General features: G+C 47.1%; 1 protein-coding gene across 7 annotated transcripts in view; it reads right to left on the minus strand.

Annotated features, from left to right (window-relative positions):
* Positions 1-744: 744 nt before the first annotated feature.
* The window catches only part of STEAP1 (STEAP family member 1), a 76,253-nt gene continuing 56,728 nt past the window's right edge, over positions 745-20,269 (minus strand). For all 7 annotated transcript variants that reach the window (XM_075587477.1, XM_075587476.1, XM_075587478.1 and 4 more), the window contains one exon: positions 745-1,040. In XM_075587477.1, coding sequence (XP_075443592.1) covers positions 765-1,040 — 276 coding nt within the window. In that variant the 3' untranslated portion in view covers positions 745-764. The remainder of the gene's footprint in view (positions 1,041-20,269) is intronic.

Here is a 20,269-nt window from a genome sequence, read left to right on the forward strand (position 1 = left end):
CGCCAATATGTGCATTAGTATGGCGAGTTTCAAATAGCCAGGAAAAGTTGGCTATTTGCAGTTTTTTGCCGAAATGAGTTAACGACGTTCTCTGCATAACACCTTCACTAACGGCAAATCTGTGGCTATTTTACAGCCATTTTAAACTTTTTTAACGTTCCTCTCTGCATAAGCCCCTTAATGTGCACCTATATTTGGATTTCTTTGTCCCTTCCTTTTTGGGACCTTTTCTTTATATATTATTCATATTTATTATTCTGTGCTATTCATTTACTTAAAGCTCAAAATTGTAAGAGCCAATGTTATACACTCCACCAACACCTTGGTGAAAAATTAGTATACCTATACCTATTTGAAATAAATAGCAATGTAGTAATAATAATACTTTATTACATTGCAATCTCCTTCAAGTGCTACAGCATACGCTATCTATTTTCTGGAGCCTGAAGCATAAGGAGATAAAGGGACACTTTCTAGTTACTTAGCAGTGCTATGCCATAAGACATCTTCTAGCTCTGCAAGTGCCTTATTGCTCATTCAATTGTATGGGCTGTAAGGTGTCTTATGCTTATGGACCCTACCCATATCAAATATGGCTCAAAGTGACGCACCCATAGTCACACAAAATAAGTGCAAATATCTGTTATCAAAGCTGTTACCAACGTGCCAACCAGAAGTTTTTGTTGTAATTCGATTAAACATAAATCCGAAGGAAGAGACACGAGACAAAGCAGAACGATAACATTATGCATAATATTATAGTTTTATATTTGAGATAAATACTCCAAATGGCAAAGCACAGATTTGTTGTTCATCTTTTTGCTTGCTTCCCAGCCGCATCGGATCTTCTGTATCCTTTTGCTAAGACACGGCAGAAGGAGGATTGCTTTACAAAGTAGGACAATGAGAGGGAGAAAAACTGCTATCATGAATGTAGGAGGTGTATACCAAATAAATTGGTTCACATCCACCCATTTGTCCCAGGCAAATACCAGTGCATGAATTGTGCATAGCAGAAGTGCTACGTATCCCAACTTGCTCTGTAAATATAGAAAAAAATTAAATATTCAATGTGGTCAACATACTGTACACAGGAAGTCTGGACATTTAGGGCCATATTTTCTAGACAGCTCGATGCTGGAGGGCACCTTACAGCCGCTTCACAATAAGCTGTGTTGCAAGGTGTTTTATGCAGTTGTACTGCTTAGTAAATATGGACCTGAATATATGATAGTATTTACTAGTGGTTGTGCAATGATATAAAACAAACAGCTTTTCAATGTCAATAACTCTTAAAGTGAACATGTGACTTGTTCACACATCACAAACAAGTAATAAAAGAGAACATTCTGAACGGCAATTGACCTAGATATTCTACAACCAAAAACTGGTATTATGAGCGTGATTAGGTAAAGATTGTAAAAACCCTCCAAAGCGTATCATGGAAATAAAAGATTACATTGTCTATAATAAAAGATTAAATGTCTATAATTCTCAGATTTTTGTAGAAAATGACACACATCGCTTACCTATAATAATTGTATAGCGCTGCTAGTTTTATGTAGCCCTTTACAGAGACATTTGCAGACACAGGTCCTTGCCCCATGGAGCTTACAATCTATGTTTTTGGTGCCTGAGGCACAGTGAGATAAAGTGACCTGCCCACAGTCATAAGGAGCCGACACCGGGAATTGAACCAGGTTCCCCTGCTTCAAACTCAGTGCCAGGCAGTATCTTTGCTCCCTGAGCCACTCCTTCTCTCTTGGGCAGCCGCAGGTAGACTCCTTACAAAGATGACATTCTCCCTCAACTAAACTTTTAATTGATCAGCTTATTTTGTAAAAAAAAATAATGGGTACCTTTTTCGTTTCTTTGGGTCATTTAATTCTAATGTTATCTGGCAATTATTGTTATTCCACTTAATCTCTTTATGCCATCATTCGTCAATATATGTCATGTTGTTTCTCCGATTCACCATTGCAATAATTGCCAGTGTCATGTTATAGGGAAGTTAATCCAAATAATTATTAATTAATTGTGGCTGTTATACCCCTTCAATTATATAGTCATAATCATACAACTCCAGGGCACAGGTATAGAGTATATCTGGGACACACTAATGATCATGTTTTTCAGTACATATGCGTTACTCTACTACCAATTACTACCTATATTTAAGTAGCGGACATTGTTTCCCTAACAATACAGCTGAACCCCGTTATAGCGCGGTCCTCGGGGTCCACCCGAGACCACCGCGTTTGTAACGGGGTCGCGGGAAAAAAATGGCCGCCGCAAAAAATAATAATTTGTTTTTAAAAAATGGCCGCCGCGCACCCGATCGGGAGGGAGGGAGTAAGGAGGGAGTCTGACACTGTGAGAACCTCAGTACTCTTTGATAAAGCGCCTCCACGGCGGGAAACGCGTCAGAGTTTTAACCTTGTGTGTCTGTCTTTTTTTGGCCAATATGCCCAATAAATAATCTTTAATAATTTTTTTGCCCCAGTCTTTTTTCATTTTTCTGGCTGTGCTCCGCTTTTTCTCCTTTTCTATTTTTGCTCCAGTGGTGTTGCAGCACGCCCCGGCTCTAATCGTTGCAGATCAGCTGTCGTCATCAGAGGATTTCCTCTAGGAGCTGCAGAGTGGATCCGGTTTTTGAACCTGTGTGCGGTCTACACCCTTACCCCTCACCTGCTTCAGGACGGACTACAGCTGACGGGGACGAACGGCTACAGCCCTGGATCGCTCTCCGTTTCTCCTGCAGTGACCACCACCCCCCAGACTCCGTTGGATGTTACATCGCGGCATCACCATCGTGCACCCGGTAAGGCGGCAGGAGACTCTGCTTGCAGGTCTCTACTACCAACAGCCAGTCCTGTTACACCGGGGAGCCATTACCGCAGTCCCAAGTGAGGAGGTTGTTTCCATCATATACGGGGGGCTGGTACCATCGGCTATGTCGGTGTATACCCCGACATTTCGCAGGTGAGGCGGGTGTCACACAGACCCACACACAACATCGGGTTCATCACGGGACACTCCATGCTTTATTTTTTATGCCGGTTTATATGATTCCTTGAATATACAGCACTTGCCATATTTGCAGCTTCCACGTGGGGATCTTCCCCGTTTTTCTATAAGGAGGGAGGGAAGGAAGGAAGGAAGAGGTGGCCGGAAGCCCTACACGTCCCCCAGCAGCGGCCCTCCGAGTCCAGCCGCAACCTGCTCCTTACCTCCCACCACCGGCATCCATCCCCCTCCACCGACATCCACTTCCTCCCCCCCAAGGCCCCCACACCTAACGGCCCTCCGCGGCATAATCAGTTTTGGGCCTAGCCCACGCGGCCCTCCGAGTCCCAGCCTGCTCCTGACTCACCCTTCTCCCGACACCCCCCCTCCTCCGGACACCCCCCTCCTCCTGACCCCCCCTCCTCCCGACACCCCCCCTCCTCCTGATGCCAGCTCCGCTCCGATCTCCAAAGGTAGGGAGGGGGAGTGGGAGGTGTGAATGTGGTGTGCTGTGCAGTGTAGTGTGCTGTGAGTGCAGTGAGAGTGTGCTGTGAGTGCTGTGAGAGTGTGCTGTGAGAGTGTGCTGTGTGTGCTGTGAGTGCTGTGTGCTGTGAGTGCTGTGTGCTGTGAGTGCTGTGAGAGTGTGCTGTGTGCTGTGAGCAGTGAGTGCTGGCAGTGTGTGCAGTGAGTGCTGGTAGTGTGTGCAGTGTGCAGTGTGAGTGTGTTCTGTGAGCAGTGTGCAGTGAGTGCTGGGAGTGTGTGCAGTGTGCAGTGTGAGTGTGTGCTGTGAGCAGTGTGCAGTGTGTGCAGTGAGAGTGTGTGCAGTGAGAGTGTGCGCAGTGTGCAGTGTGAGTGTGTGCTGTGAGCAGTGTGCAGTGAGTGCTGGGAGTGTGTGCGGTGTGCACTGAGAGTGTGTGCAGTGAGAGTGTGAGAGTGTGTGCAGTGTGCAGTGAGAGTGTGTGCAGTGTGCAGTGAGAGTGTGTGCAGTGAGAGTGTGTGCAGTGTGCAGTGTGAGTGTGTGCTGTGAGCAGTGTGCAGTGAGTGCTGGGAGTGTGTGCAGTGAGTGTGTGCAGTGTGAGTGTGTGCTGTGTGCAGTGAGTGCTGGGAGTGTGTGCAGTGTGCAGTGAGAGTGTGTGCAGTGAGAGTGTGTGCAGTGTGAGTGTGTGCTGTGTGCAGTGAGTGCTGGGAGTGTGTGCAGTGTGCAGTGTGCGGTGAGAGTGTGTGCAGTGTGCAGTGAGAGTGTGTGCAGTGAGAGTGTGTGCAGTGAGTGCTGGGAGTGTGTGCAGTGTGCAGTGAGAGTGTGTGCAGTGTGCAGTAAAAATGTAAAAAAAAAATGTAATTTTTAAAAATAATAATTATTTTTTAAAACGGGAGCCACGTGAAAACCGCGTTATAAGCGGATTCGCGTTATATAGGGGCGCGCTATAACGGGGTTCAGCTGTATTTAGCAATATGCTTTTCTCAATTGTTGCTACTATAGTAGACTGTCCGTATGATCCAGCATTCCAGGCTGTGTATTAAATATCTTATTCAATGTTATAGGTCACTGATCCATTTAAAATTCAAACAAAAACTTTTGAAACGCTATGCAAACTCATCAGTTACGTAGATATCTTAAACATGCTCGCATCTCAAACAACATACAGTAGTAGGGTTAAGGTCCTCGTTATGGTTATGATTAATTGAATATGCTACATATTCTCATCCATATCCCAGCATTTTCTTCTCTACTTTTGATTCCATTAGAATGGATGTTATACTGTTGTAATACAAAATAGAAGACAAAGCCATGATAATGAGTGCTCAGAGAATTTGAGTCCCTAAAGTGAACATAACATTTCCCCCATTCTAATTAGTATGGAAATAAAGAGCAAATAACTAGCATAAGCTTTACAGAATTGTACTTTTAGAATGGCATAGCTGACGGCTGGCACATTTTTACATTCTTCGCAAATGCTATGTCTCTTATTTATTATGACCATATGAATCATACATATGGATAGGGTGACCAGATTTTGAAAATGAAAAACCGGGACACATTTTTTTTATTATTTATTTATATATATATATATATATATATATATATATATAACAGTTTATTTATTGTAGTACACTTATACTTTACTACCATTAGAGAGAGAGAGTGTGTGTATTGTATTGTATTGTATGTCTTTATTTATATAGCGCCATTAATGTACATAGCGCTTCACAGCAGTAATACATGTGGTAATCCAATAAATAACAGATAATATAAATAACAGATCATGGGAATAAGTGCTTTAGACATTAAGGAAGAGGAGTCCCTGCTCCGAGGAGCTTACAGTCTAATTGGTAGGTAGGGAGAACGTACAGAGACAGTAGGAGGGAGTTCTGGTAAGTGCATCTGCAGGGGGCCAAGCTTTATGTGCCATGTGTTCAGAATAGCAACAGTGCTATTCATATGCTTCTTTAAGCAAGTGTGTCTTAAGGTGGGTCTTAAAGGTGGATAGAGAGGGTGCTAGTCGGGTACTGAGGGGAAGGGCATTCCAGAGGTGTGGGGCAGTCAGTGAAAAAGGTTTAAGGCGGGAGAGGGCTTTAGATACAAAGGGGGTAGAAAGAAGACATCCTTGAGAAGAACGCAAGAGTCTGGATGGTGCATAACGAGAAATTAGGGCTGAGATGTAAGGAGGGGCAGAAGAGTGTAAAGCTTTAAAAGTGAGGAGAAGAATGGAGTGTGAGATGCGGGATTTGATTGGAAGCCAGGAGAGGCATTTCATGAGGGGAGATGCTGAGACAGATCTAGGAAAGAGTAGAGTGATTCTGGCAGCAGCGTTAAGGATAGATTGTAGGGGAGACAGGTGAGAGGCAGGAAGGCCGGACAGCAGGAGGTTACAGTAATCAAGATGGGAGAGAATGAGGGCCTGAGTCAGAGTTTTAGCAGTCGAGCAACAGAGGAAAGGGCGTATCTTTGTTATATTGCAGAGGAAAAAGCGACAGGTTTTAGAAATGTTTTGAATGTGAGGGGCAAATGTGAGAGAGGAGTCGAGTGTGACCCCAAGGCAGCGTGCTTGGGCTACTGGGTGAATGATCGTAGTTCCAACAGTAATGTGGAAGGAGGTAGTAGGGCCAGGTTTGGGAGGAAGTATGAGGAGCTCTGTTTTAGCCATGTTGAGTTTAAGGCGGCGGAGGGCCATCCAGGATGATATAGCAGAGAGACATTCAGAAACTTTGGTTTGTACAGTAGGTGTAAGGTCGGGTGTTGAGAAATATATTTGTGAGTCGTCAGCATAGAGGTGATAATTAAACCCAAAAGATGTTATTAGGTCACCTAGAGAGAGTGTATACAGAGAAAAGAGAAGAGGTCCCAGGACAGAGCCCTGGGGTACCCCCACAGAGAGATCAATAGAGGAGGAGGAGGTATTAGCAGAAGAGACACTGAAAGTACGATGGGAGAGGTAGGATGAGATCCAGGATAGAGCTTTGTTCCGAATGCCAAGAGTATGGAGAATGTGAAGGAGAAGAGGGTGGTCCACGGTGTCAAATGCTGCAGAGAGGTCGAGTAATATGAGCACAGTGTAATGACCTCTGTCTTTGGCAGCATGGAGGTCGTCAGTTATTTTAGTGAGGGCTGTTTCCGTGGAGTGAGCAGTACGGAAGCCAGATTGTAGAGGGTCTAGGAGAGAATAGGTGTTGAGAAAATGGAGCAAGCGAGCGAATACAAGACGTTCAAGGAGTTTAGAGGCAAAAGGCAGGAGGGAGACAGGCCGATAGTTAGAAAGACAGGTAGGGTCAAGCTTGCTGTTTTTGAGTAATGGTATGACTGTTGCATGTTTGAAGGAGGATGGAAAGGTTCCAGAGCAGAGGGAGGAGTTAAAAATGTGCGTGAGCGTAGGGATTATAGTAGGAGCAAGAGGTTTTAGGAGATGGGAGGGAATGGGGTCAAGAGGGCAAGTGGTAGAGGGAGTAGAGGCGATCAACAGCGACACATCCTCCTCTGAGACAGTGGAAAAAGAGTCAAGGAAGGCAGGAGGAGAGTTAGGAAGAGGTGTAGGATGGGAGGAAGAAACAGAGGGGATGTTCTGACGTATGGATTCCACCTTTTCCTTAAAATAGTCAGCAAAGTCCTGAGCGGAGATGGAGGAAGGAGAGGCAGCTGAGGGTGGTTTGAGTAGAGTATCAAAGACAGAGAACAGTCGGCGTGGGTTAGACTTGTGCATGTTGATTAATGAAGAAAAGTAGGCTTGTTTAGCTTGCGAGAGGGCAGAGTTGAAACAGGATAGCATAAATTTGTAGTGAAGGAAGTCTGCGAGAGTATGAGATTTCCTCCAGAGGCGTTCAGAGGAACGAGTGGAGGAACGCAGCATGCGCGTGTGGGAATTTAACCAGGGTCTAGGGTTAAAAGGGCGAGTGCGGCAGAGAGAAAGCGGGGCATGTAGATCAAGAGAGGAGGACAAGGCAGAGTTGTAGTTCTTGACCAGTTTGTCAGGGTCTGTAGCAGAGCTGAGAGAGGAGAGGGAGGAGTGTAACGTGGACTCAAAGTCAGGTAAGTGAATAGAGCGCAGGTTTCTGCAGAACCGGGGGGTAGATGGAGGTGGAGAAGGGGAGAAGCGAGATAGAGAGAATGAGATGAGGTGATGGTCAGAGAGAGGAAAAGGGGAAATGGAGAAATCAGAGAGAGAGAAGTTTTTAGTGAAAACCAGGTCTAAGTAGTGGCCATCCTTGTGGGTGCTGGCTGCAGTCCACTGTTGAAGGCCAAAAGAAGAGGTTAGAGAAAGAAAGCGGGAAGCCCAAGGGAGAGAGGGGTCATCAATGTGGCAATTGAAGTCCCCAAGAAGAAGAACAGGGGAGTCTGAGGAGAGGAAGAAAGAGAGCCAGGATACAAAGTGAGAGAGAAAGGCAGAAGGGGGATGAGTAGAGGTAGGTGGGCGATACATGACCGCCACATGAACAGGGAGAGGAGAGAAGATCTGGACAGTGTGAACCTCAAAGGAGGGAAAGGCAAGAGAGGGGGGAATAGGAATAGTTCGGTAACGGCAGAGAGAGGAGAGCAGGAGCCCCACACCTCCACCCCTGCCATCAAGGCGCGGAGTGTGGGAGAAGGAAAGGCCACCATAAGAGAGGGCAGCTTCCAGAGCAGAGTCAGACTGAGTGAGCCAGGTCTCAGTTATAGCAAAGAGAAGCAGGGAGTGAGAGAGAAAGAAGTCATGCACAGAGAGGAACTTGTTAGAGAGGGAGCGAGCATTCCAAAGGGCACAGGAGAAAGGGAGAGAGGAGGGAGGGTGGCAGGGGATGGGTATGAGGTTGGAGGGGTTAACACCAGAAGGAGTAGAAGTTGTATGTGGGAGGCGAGGACGAGAGCAAGTAGAAATAAGGCAGGGACCAGGATTGGGAGAGATATCCCCAGAAGCAAGGAGGAGAAGCATGGATAGAAAGAGGATGTGTGAGGATGATTTATAGGGGTGTGTTTTAGTGCAGGGTGTATAGTTGTGTGGTGACAGAGGACGCAGGTAAGAAAGGAGTTCATGTGAACTGAGAAGTGGGGAAGAAAGGAGAGATGGAGATATATGAATAGAATTAGAGACATAAGTAGACTGGTGGAAGGAAGTGCATAATTTGAAATTTGTGTGTGTGTGTGTGTGTGTGTGTGTGTGTGTGTGTGTGTGTGTACCTCAATAATCGAACAACAAAAAAAACCCAGATGTGAATGATTCTGAACCCATTAACCAGTGTCAGGATGCCCCCTCTTCACAATTTCTAAAAGCAGCAATCCCGCCTGGCATCTTACCTGATCCGCAGTCCCTCAAGGTACTATACTAGAGGGGAGGTGTTCCCTACCTGTCTTCCGATGTCTCCCGCGTGAAATTTGAGTCAGATCTGGAAGAAAGCAGAGTAGGTTACTTCGGTGTAGGTATACGGCAGTTACGATAAGACAGAGGGTGAGGGAGACAGGGAGGGAGGGCGAGGGAGGGAGACAGCGAGGGAGACAGGGATGGAGGGAGACAGGGATGGAGGGAGACAGGGATGGAGGGAGACAGGGATGGAGGGAGACAGGGATGGAGGGAGACAGGGATGGAGGGAGACAGGGATGGAGGGAGACAGGGAGACAGGGAGGGAGGGTGAGATAGGGAGGGTGAGACAGGGAGGGTGAGAGGGTGAGACAGGGAGGGTGAGGGAGGGTGAGAGGGTGACACAGGAGTGTGAGGGAGGGTGAGACAGGGAGAGGGAGGGAGGGTGAGACAGGGAGAGGGAGGGAGGGTGAGACAGGGAGAGGGAGGGAGGGGTGAGACAGGGAGAGGGAGGGAGGGTGAGACAGGGAGAGGGAGGGAGGGTGAGACGGAGAGGGAGGGAGGGTGAGACAGGGAGGGAGGGGTGAGACAGGGAGGGAGGGTGGAGGTGAGGGAGGGTTGGGAGGTAGACAGGGAGGGAGGAGGGTCAGACAGGGAGGGAGGGAGGGAGGGTGAGACAGGGAGGGAGGGAGGGTGAGACAGGGAGGGTGGGAGACAGGGTGGGAGACAGGGTGGGAGGGAGATAAGGAGGGACAGGGTGGGAGACAGGGTGGGAGGGAAGGAGGGAGACAGGGTGGGAGGGAAGGAGGGAGACAGGGTGGGAGGGAAGGAGGGAGACAGGGTGGGAGGGAAGGAGGGAGACAGGGTGGGAGACAGGGTGGAGACAGGGTGGAGACAGGGGGAGACAGGGTGGAGACAGGTGGAGACAGGTTGGAGACAGGGTGGGAGACAGGGTAGGAGGGAAGGAGGGAGACAGGGTGGGAGGGAAGGAGGGAGACAGGGTGGGAGGGAAGGAGGGAGACAGGGTGGGAGACAGGGTGGGAGGGAAGAGGGAGACAGGGTGGGGGAGGGAGAGAGAGGGAGGGAGACACCCACCCACTGACACACACACTGATACACACACACACACACACACACACACTGATGCACACACCCCCCCACTGATACACACACACACTGATACTGATACACACACACACTGATACTGATACACACACACTGATACTGATACACACACACACACACACACACACACACACACACACACACACACACACACACACACACACACACACACACACACACACACTGATACTGATACACCCCCCCCCCCCCCACTGATACACACACCCCCCCACTGATACACACACCCCCACTGATACACCCCCCCCCACTGATACACCCCCCCCCCAACTGATACACCCCCCCACTGATACACACCCCCACACACTGATACACACACCCCCACACTGATACACACACCCCCCACTGATACACACACCCCCCCCCCACTGATACACACACACATCCCCACTGATACACCCCCCCACCCCCCCACTGATACACACACACCCCCCCCCTGATACACACACACACACACACACCCACTGATACACACACACACACACACACACTGATACACACACACACACCCACTGATACACACAAACACACACCCACACCCACTGATACACACACACACACCCACACCCACTGATACACACACACACCCACTGATACAGATACACACACACACCCACTGATACAGATACACACACACACACACACACACACACACACACACACACACACACACACACACACACACACTGATACACACACACACACACACACACACACACACACACACACACACACACACACACACACACACACACACACACACACACACACACACACACACACACACTGATACACACACACACACACACACACACACACACACACACACACACACACACACACACACACACACACACACTGATACACACCCACCCACTGATACACACACACCCACTGATACACACACACCCACTGATACACACCCACCACTGATACACACACACCCACTGATACACACACAACACACCCCCACTGATACACACACACACTGATACACACACTGATACACATACACACCCTCTACATACTAGACCCTCTACAATCTGGCTTCCGTACTGCTCACTCCACGGAAACAGCCCTCACTAAAATAACTGACGACCTCCATGCTGCCAAAGACAGAGGTCATTACACTCTGCTCATATTACTCGACCTCTCTGCAGCATTTGACACCGTGGACCACCCTCTTCTCCTTCACATTCTCCATACTCTTGGCATTCGGAACAAAGCTCTATCCTGGATCTCATCCTACCTCTCCCATCGTACTTTCAGTGTCTCTTCTGCTAATACCTCCTCCTCTATTGATCTCTCTGTGGGGGGTACCCCAGGGCTCTGTCCTGGGACCGCTTCTCTTTCTCTGTATACACTCTCTCTAGGTGACCTACACTGGCGACACACTTTATTCGAGCTCGGCTAGTCCCACGAATTCGGGTATACCCGGGTGTATTGAGGTTTGTGACTGTTTTCTGCCCGAGTGCATTGGGTTATTTTCCAGGCAGGGATTGAAGCATTTTATTCCCGCTGGCTGCAATACTGCACAGTATATATATATATACTGCATTACAATTCATGAATTTATGCCATCTGGTAGACACGCGAAGCATTGCAGCCTATTAAATCCTAATCATTATCATTTAACAGATCAGCCGCCCGTCAGCCAGGCATGAACCCAGGCTGGGAAGGCAAACGCAACGGGGCTTGTCAGAGGTGAGGAGCGGCGCATTCCAGGTATCTGCCAGGTACATACTGGGTATTTGCTCGAATAAAGTGTGTCGGTGCAGTAATAACATCTTTTGGGTTTAATTATCACCTCTATGCTGACGACACACAAATATATTTCTCAACACCCGACCTTACACCTACTGTACAAACCAAAGTTTCTGAATGTCTCTCTGCTATATCATCCTGGATGGCCCTCCGCCGCCTTAAACTCAACATGGCTAAAACAGAGCTCCTCATACTTCCTCCCAAACCTGGCCCTACTACCTCCTTCCACATTACTGTTGGAACTACGATCATTCACCCAGTAGCCCAAGCACGCTGCCTTGGGGTCACACTCGACTCCTCTCTCACATTTGCCCCTCACATTCAAAACATTTCTAAAACCTGTCGCTTTTTCCTCTGCAATATAACAAAGATACGCCCTTTCCTCTGTTGCTCGACTGCTAAAACTCTGACTCAGGCCCTCATTCTCTCCCGTCTTGATTACTGTAACCTCCTGCTGTCCGGCCTTCCTGCCTCTCACCTGTCTCCCCTACAATCTATCCTTAACGCTGCTGCCAGAATCACTCTACTCTTTCCTAGATCTGTCTCAGCATCTCCCCTCATGAAATCCCTCTCCTGGCTTCCGATCAAATCCCGCATCTCACACTCCATTCTTCTCCTCACTTTTAAAGCTTTACACTCTTCTGCCCCTCCTTACATCTCAGCCCTAATTTCTCGTTATGCACCATCCAGACTCTTGCGTTCTTCTCAAGGATGTCTTCTTTCTACCCCCTTTGTATCTAAAGCCCTCTCCCGCCTTAAACCTTTTTCATTGACTGCCCCTCACCTCTGGAATGCCCTTCCCCTCAGTACCCGACTAGCACCCTCTCTATCCACCTTTAAGACCCACCTTAAGACACACTTGCTTAAAGAAGCATATGAATAGGACTGTGGCTATTCTGAACACATGGCACATAAAGCTTGGCCCCCTGCAGATGCACTTACCAGAACTCCCTCCTACTGTCTCTGTTCGTTCTCCCTACCTACCAATTAGACTGTAAGCTCCTCGGAGCAGGGACTCCTCTTCCTTAATGTCTAAAGCACTTATTCCCATGATCTGTTATTTATACAGCTAAACCCCGTTATAACGCGCCTCGTTATACCGCGATTCGGTTATAACGCGGTTTTCCCGTGGCTCCCGTTTTTAAAAAAAAAAAAAAAAAAAAAAAAAATTTTTTTGAAAATTTTTTTTTTACATTTTTTTTTTTGCACACTGCACACACTCACTGCACACACACTGCTCATTGCTCACACTGCCACACTGCACACACACTGCACACTGCACACACACTGCTCATTGCTCACACTGACACACTGCACACACTCACTGCACACACACTGCTCATTGCTCACTGCCACACTGCACACACACTGCACACTGCACACACACTGCTCATTGCTCACACTGACACACTGCACACACACTGACCACACTCACGCACACTCACACACACTTACGCACACTCACGCACACTTACAGACACTCACACACACTCACACACACACACACACACACACACACACACACTTACACACACTTAGACACTCACACACACTCACACACACTTACACACACTTACACACACTTAGACACTCACAGACACTCACACACACTCACACACACTCACACACACTTACACACTCACAGACACTCACACACACTCACACACACTTACACACACTTAGACACTCACAGACACTCACACACACTCACACACACTCACACACACTCACACACACTTACACACTCACAGACACTCACACACACTCACACACACTTACACACACTTAGACACTCACAGACACTCACAGACACTCACACACACTCACACACACTCACACACACTCACACACACTCACACACACTCACACACACTTACACACTCACAGACACTCACACACACTCACACACACTTACACACACTTACACACACACTCAGACACTTACACACACTCACAGACACTTACCCACACTCACACACCCATATACACACACACACTTTCTCTCCCATATATACATACACACACACTCTCTCACTCTACACAGACGGGCCGCGACCAGCACCACCACCCGCTCCCCCCCCCTCCTCCCGCGCAGGCAGCGGGAGCACCGGGGACAGCGGTGGGGAGAAGAAACCCCCCGCTACAACCTCCATGCAGGCAGCATGGTTCTGAGGTAAGCGGCGACCTGAGGGACATCCCCACTCCCATCTCCTGCCCCGCGGCCTGTCCCGCGGTGACAGGGTGAAGCGGGGACAGGAGGGACATCCCCGCTCCCATCTCCTGCCCCGCGGCCTGTCCCGAGGTGACAGGGGGAAGCGGGGACAGGAGGGACATCCCCGCTCCCATCTCCTGCCCCGCGGCCTGTCCCGCGGTGACAGGGTGAAGCGGGGACAGGAGGGACATCCCCGCTCCCATCTCCTGCCCCGCGGCCTGTCCCGAGGTGACAGGGGGAAGCGGGGACAGGAGGGACATCCCCGCTCCCATCTCCTGCCCCGCGGCCTGTTCCGAGGTGACAGGGGGAAGCGGGGACAGGAGAGACATCCCCGCTCCCATCTCCTGCCCCGCGGCCTGTCCCGCGGTGACAGGGGGAAGCGGGGAGCGGAGGGACATGCCCGCTCCCATCTCCTGTCCCGCGGGATGAATATGCGCTAAAGCGCGGCGGCCATTTTTTTTTCTCGCGACCCCGTTAGTAACGCGGTGGTCTCGGGGTGGACCCCGAGACCCGCGTTATAACGGGGTTTAGCTGTATTATCTGTTATTTATTGGATTACCACATGTATTACTGCTGTGAAGCGCTATGTACATTAATGGCGCTATATAAATAAAGACATACAATACAATACAATACACCCACTGATACACATACACACACCCACTGATACACACACACCCACTGATACACACACACCCACTGATACACACACACATACACACACACACTGATACACACACACAGATACACACACACATACACACACACACTGATACACATACACACTGATACACATACACATACACACTGATACACATACACATACACATACACACTGATACACATACACATAGGAAATGTGGTATATGTGGTGCTCAGAATCAGACCGGTAACTTCTGTAACATAATTGTGATTGAGACCACGAACATGGTTTGACTGCTGTGGATTATTTTTTAAACAAATCAGATTTATCACCAGCACAAAACACTTTTATTTTGGATGCGATTCACTTTTTACTCACTCACAATTTCTTTTTGTTTAATGGGGTTCACTATCTCCAAACACGTGGAACGGCGATGGGGACTAGCTTTGCCCCCTCCTATGCCAACCTTTTCATGGGTTGGTGGGAGCGGTTCCACGTGTTTGGAGACCTGAACATTTATAGGGAGCACATTTTATTTTATAAGAGGTATATCGATGATTTGCTGTTTGTTTGGGAGGGTGACGTCACTACTTTGCACAAATTTATTTCATCACTAAACACTAATAGCTTTAATCTCACTTTCACTTATTCGTTTCATATACAACACATAAATTATTTAGATCTTTGCTTATATGTGGACACAACTTTAAATATTCAAACTACATTATATCGGAAACCCAACTCAAGAAATACTTTTCTGAGACCCAGCAGCTGTCATCCTTCAAACATGTTCCGGGGGATACCCAAGAGTCAATTCATCAGAGCTCGGAGAAATTGCTCGAGTGAGTCTGACTATAATCATCAAGTAAATGACCTATATTTAAGGTTCCTCAATAGAGGTTACAAGAAAGCGGATCTGGACAGATCATTAAAGGAAGTATCCTACTTAGACAGAAGTTTGCTGTTGAGGAAGGAACAAAGACCGAATAGGGACAATGTTAGCCCCTCATTTATTACCCCGTATAGCAAACAAGCGCCAATAATTAAAAACATCTTAAAAAAACATTGGAATGTGCTAACCCTAGATCCAGTATTGAAACCACATATCATTTCGGGTCCTAACGTAGTGTACAAAAGAGCCAAAACTTTGTCCAATAGCCTGTCCCCTAGTCTCTTTGAATCTAATGAAGATAAAAAAGCAGTTCCTAATTTACCCCTCGGTACATACTCCTGTACACATTGCAAGGTATGTTTAAAAATGAAAAATGGCAAACAATTTTGCTCATTCAATTCTGGTCTAAATTATAACATAAAATCCTTCATAAATTGCAATTCAACATTTGTAATTTACCTTCTGCAATGTGGATGTGGGCGACAATATGTCGGGAGAACAACAAGATGTTTAAAAATCAGAATTTTGGAGCATTTACGTCTAATACGGATGGGTGATCAGAGTCACCCAGTGTCTAACCATTTCCATAATTGCTCACTAGGTAACACTAACTCCTTCTCATTCCAAGGAATTGAAAAAATACCTATGCTCCCAAGAGGTGGTGACAGGACTAAGTATTTAGACAGACGTGAATCCTATTGGATTTTCACCCTAAAGACCAGAATACCCCTGGGTATGAACACAGAGTGGGATCTAAGTCATTTTTTGTGATTTTTTATGATTATTAAACGATTAATTTAGTTGACTTTATGAATATATCACAGTAAATTATTTGTATTCCCCCCCTCTTTTGATTAACAAATGTATTACCAATTATGAAATTAACATTAATAATTAAATAATTTTGATTGATTGATTACACTTTTATTTTATTAATCAATTTTTTCTTTAATAATGTAATAATTTTCTAATAAATTTTTTTTTTCATTAATTCTATGTTATACTGATTTCATACATATATTTTGTTATTATAATGGTCTTCAATGATCATAGTTGTATCAAATACTATCTGATATTGCTTAATGCTTAATATTGGTTATGCAATCCCAGTCTGTGTTCATATCTTAATTTAAGTATATAAGACACATAATAGGTATCATATTTCTCCTCTCTTAGATGTATTAGAAATTCAAAATGTATATTGTACTTCAAGTTTTCTATTTCTACAAACTGTTTTTTATCATGATGTAATAACAATATATATACATCTGTTTTACAAGCCTCCATGAACTAGCAAGGTTCTATTTCGGTCCCAGGAATGGGTATGGTATTATGACTGTATCTGTTTATTATTATAATATATTATTCAATGAAAGTATATAGATCAAATCTCTACAATAATATATATTATACCTAGACTGGGAGTCTGTGACTTAATAGTCTAATGAGTGTCTTGTTAAAACTCAGTTTGTGAAATCATATTAACCAGCCATTGATTTGTTTTTTTTTAAAAGTTTTTTTTTTTTTAATGTTTTTTTATTGTTTGTTTACATATTATGTTTCACTAATAAAGTTTTGTGTTGTAAAAAAACTATTAGGATCACGTGACATATCCCGAACTAATGGAGATGGACTCTGCGTCAGCGTGACTGGCCTACGTGCCGCACGCTGATGACGTCATCCCTATGATGCGACGGAGGTCACGTGGCAGCCCCTGTGTACTGCCTGATACACCCTGATCCCTGTGAATGCGCGTCACTCTGCCGCGACTGCTTGCAGCTGCCGGCGCATGACGCCGCAACCCAGTGATTAGAAGTGTTTAAGGTGGGTATAAATAGGCTGTTATTTTACTCTTGCTTCACCTTGATAAAGTACTATTGTACGAAACGCGTAGGTGCGTTCTATCTGTCCTATTTTTGTTCCCTGTATGTGTTTGCTTGCTTAATACACCTTTTGTTACTATTGCGGAGTGGCCTGGCTTTGTTTTCCCTGCCTCACATTGCAGGGCGTCTGCAGCTGTGCTCTATCTTTACCAACTATCCTTCTACACATACACATACACTGATACACATACACACACACACACACACACTGATACACACACACACACACACACTGATACACACACACACACACACACACACACACACACACACACACACACACACACACACACACACACACACACACACACACACACACACTGATACACACACACATACACACACACTGATACACACACACACACTGATACACATACACACTGATACACATACACATACACACACACACACACTGATACACATACACACACACACTGATACACACACACACACACACACACACACTGATACACACACACAGATACACACACACATACACACACACTGATACACACACACACTGATACACATACACACTGATACACATACACATACACACACACACACACTGATACACATACACACACACACTGATACACACACACACACACACTGATACACACACACAGATACCCCCCGCCTCCCCCTGCACCACCCGCCAGCCCCTGCACCGCCCGCGACCGCGCAGCAACCACTGCCCGCCCCCGAGCCCATCTCCCACACCAAGGGGACAGGGGGGAAGTGAGCGCCGGGCGGCAAAGCTGTGAGCGCCGGGGGGGGGGGCAAAGCTGGGAGCGCCGATGGGCAATGGTGGGAGCGCCGGGGGGGCAATGCTGGGAGCGCCGGGGGGGGCAATGCTGGGAGCGCCGGGGGGGGGGCAATGCTGGGAGCGCCGGGGGGGGGCAATGCTGGGAGCGCCAGGAGGGGCAATGCTGGGAGCGCCAGGAGGGGTAATGCTGGGAGCGCCGGGGGGGGGGGGGGGCAAAGGTACAAGGTGGTACAAAGGCAGGCGCACCCCCCCCCCCCTGGCTGGGACCCGGGACAGAAGGGGGCACTCACGCGCACAGAGGAAGCCGGGAGGACACGTGTGCTCTGCACAAAGCGGAAGTCCCGCCCCCGGCTTCCTCGGACATGCCTGCAACCAATCCCCTGCGGGCTGGCCGGCATTCTAAGTCCCGCCCCCGGTATCATCATTCATCCAATCCCTTGCGGGCCGGCCGGCATTCTAAGTCCCGCCCCCGGCATTCTCCTGCATTCAGTCCCCCCGGCAGCATTCACACACACACACACATTGCACATACAAAATACTTACCGGCCGCCGCATTCTCCTCACCGCCGCTGCACCGCAATACCGGGACCAGGGACAAAAACCGGGACAAAAACCGGGACAGGCTTAAACCGGTACAGGCCTCAAAAAACCGGGACTGTACCGGTAAAACCGGTACGAATGGTCACCCTAATCATACACCATGATTAGCAATTCTATACAGCTGTTTAATGAACACCGATTTTCTCAGTTCATGAGGAAAGTGTGGTAAAAGGAATTCCCCTGTTTCCTAGTAACATAGTAATTCACTTGTGCAAGAAGAAGAAGAAAAAGAAGAAGAAAACAACCGTATTCATATCCTCTGGCACTTCACCTCATCCTTTAAGCACTCAGTTGTACCACTTATCTTCAAAAACAATACCCTTGACCTTAGAACATATTGCCCGGTCTCCATTCCATTCCATTCTGTCTTTTGCCTTCAAGTTTCTAGAATATCTAGTCCTCTTGTATGGTCAACTTTCCTAATTATCATGCCCTCCTAGACCCTCTGCATCCTGTCTCCCTTACAAATCACTCAGCTGAGACTGTACTCACTAAGCAAAGGTAATTTCCCCTCCTCCCCAAAAAAGTATTTGCTTATCATTATACCTTGTTTAAAATCAGAAAAACTTTAGGTTAGGCTTGTTTTCTATAATTCCAATATTATAAAATATTATATAATATTTATATTAAATTTATTATGACATCATATTTACTATTAAGGAGTGAAGCAGCAGTGTGAGAAGAACTTCAGAATTAAACATTGTTTACAGGGCAGGATTTAGGGTTTCATTGCTGCATTTAGAGATGTAGCAACCGTTATTTCACCCGTTAAGGTGTTAGATCAGGAAATGGAAAATGCCGTTTTCAGAAGCAGCTCCATTCAAAGAGCCATACTATGCTCCAAAAGCTATGCAGAAAATTCTGTTATGCATGATCTCCTAGCACTTTAACCAGTGCAATAATGGCTGCTGCATATCTATCTCCGGCCGCTATGTCTTTTCCTGGGCCCAACCAATGTAAGCCCTGTTAGGTGCAGGCAGTGGATGGGATAATTCCTTACTAAGGCCTTGTGTGCTTTTGCAGACTTGGATAAGTATCCAAGGGCGGGCCTTAGCAATAGCCAGCGAGTGCCAACCTGAGGGGTGGGTACTGATAGGTCCTCACATCCAGTGTGTGTGGTCCAATCAGTATCCAGATCTGGCTTGTTATGAGTCAGAGTTACAGCCACTCCCCCAAAGGATATAAATATTGGCACTTTCCTAAATTCTGGGTCCTTGTCATTCTCTCTTCTCCCTCTGTGGAGTGAGCAACATCAGCCCTCCTTCTCATAAGGAGATGTGAGGGGAGGTCCAACAGGTCTGACCTGGGCCTAAAGCCTGAGTCAGGTCACAGCTAGAAGGGAAGAATGTAATGGTTCTGTTATGTGATCTGCATTCAATAAAGACAAAGAAAATATAAAGGAGTGTGATTCACTGTCTGCTAAAGAAGAAGAGGTGTCAGTATGGATCATCCCCTGCCATCACAGAGGATCCATGCTGACTGGAGGCGCTGCACCAAGCAAGAACAAAGGTAACCTGTGATCCTGTCCTGTTTCTCCCCACAACATTGCGGAGCACTCAGCCCTCCTGTTTACCAACAGGTACAGCCCAACT

Source organism: Ascaphus truei, chromosome 2 (assembly GCF_040206685.1).
Source record: "Ascaphus truei isolate aAscTru1 chromosome 2, aAscTru1.hap1, whole genome shotgun sequence".
In the NCBI taxonomy this organism is placed as follows: domain Eukaryota; kingdom Metazoa; phylum Chordata; class Amphibia; order Anura; family Ascaphidae; genus Ascaphus; species Ascaphus truei.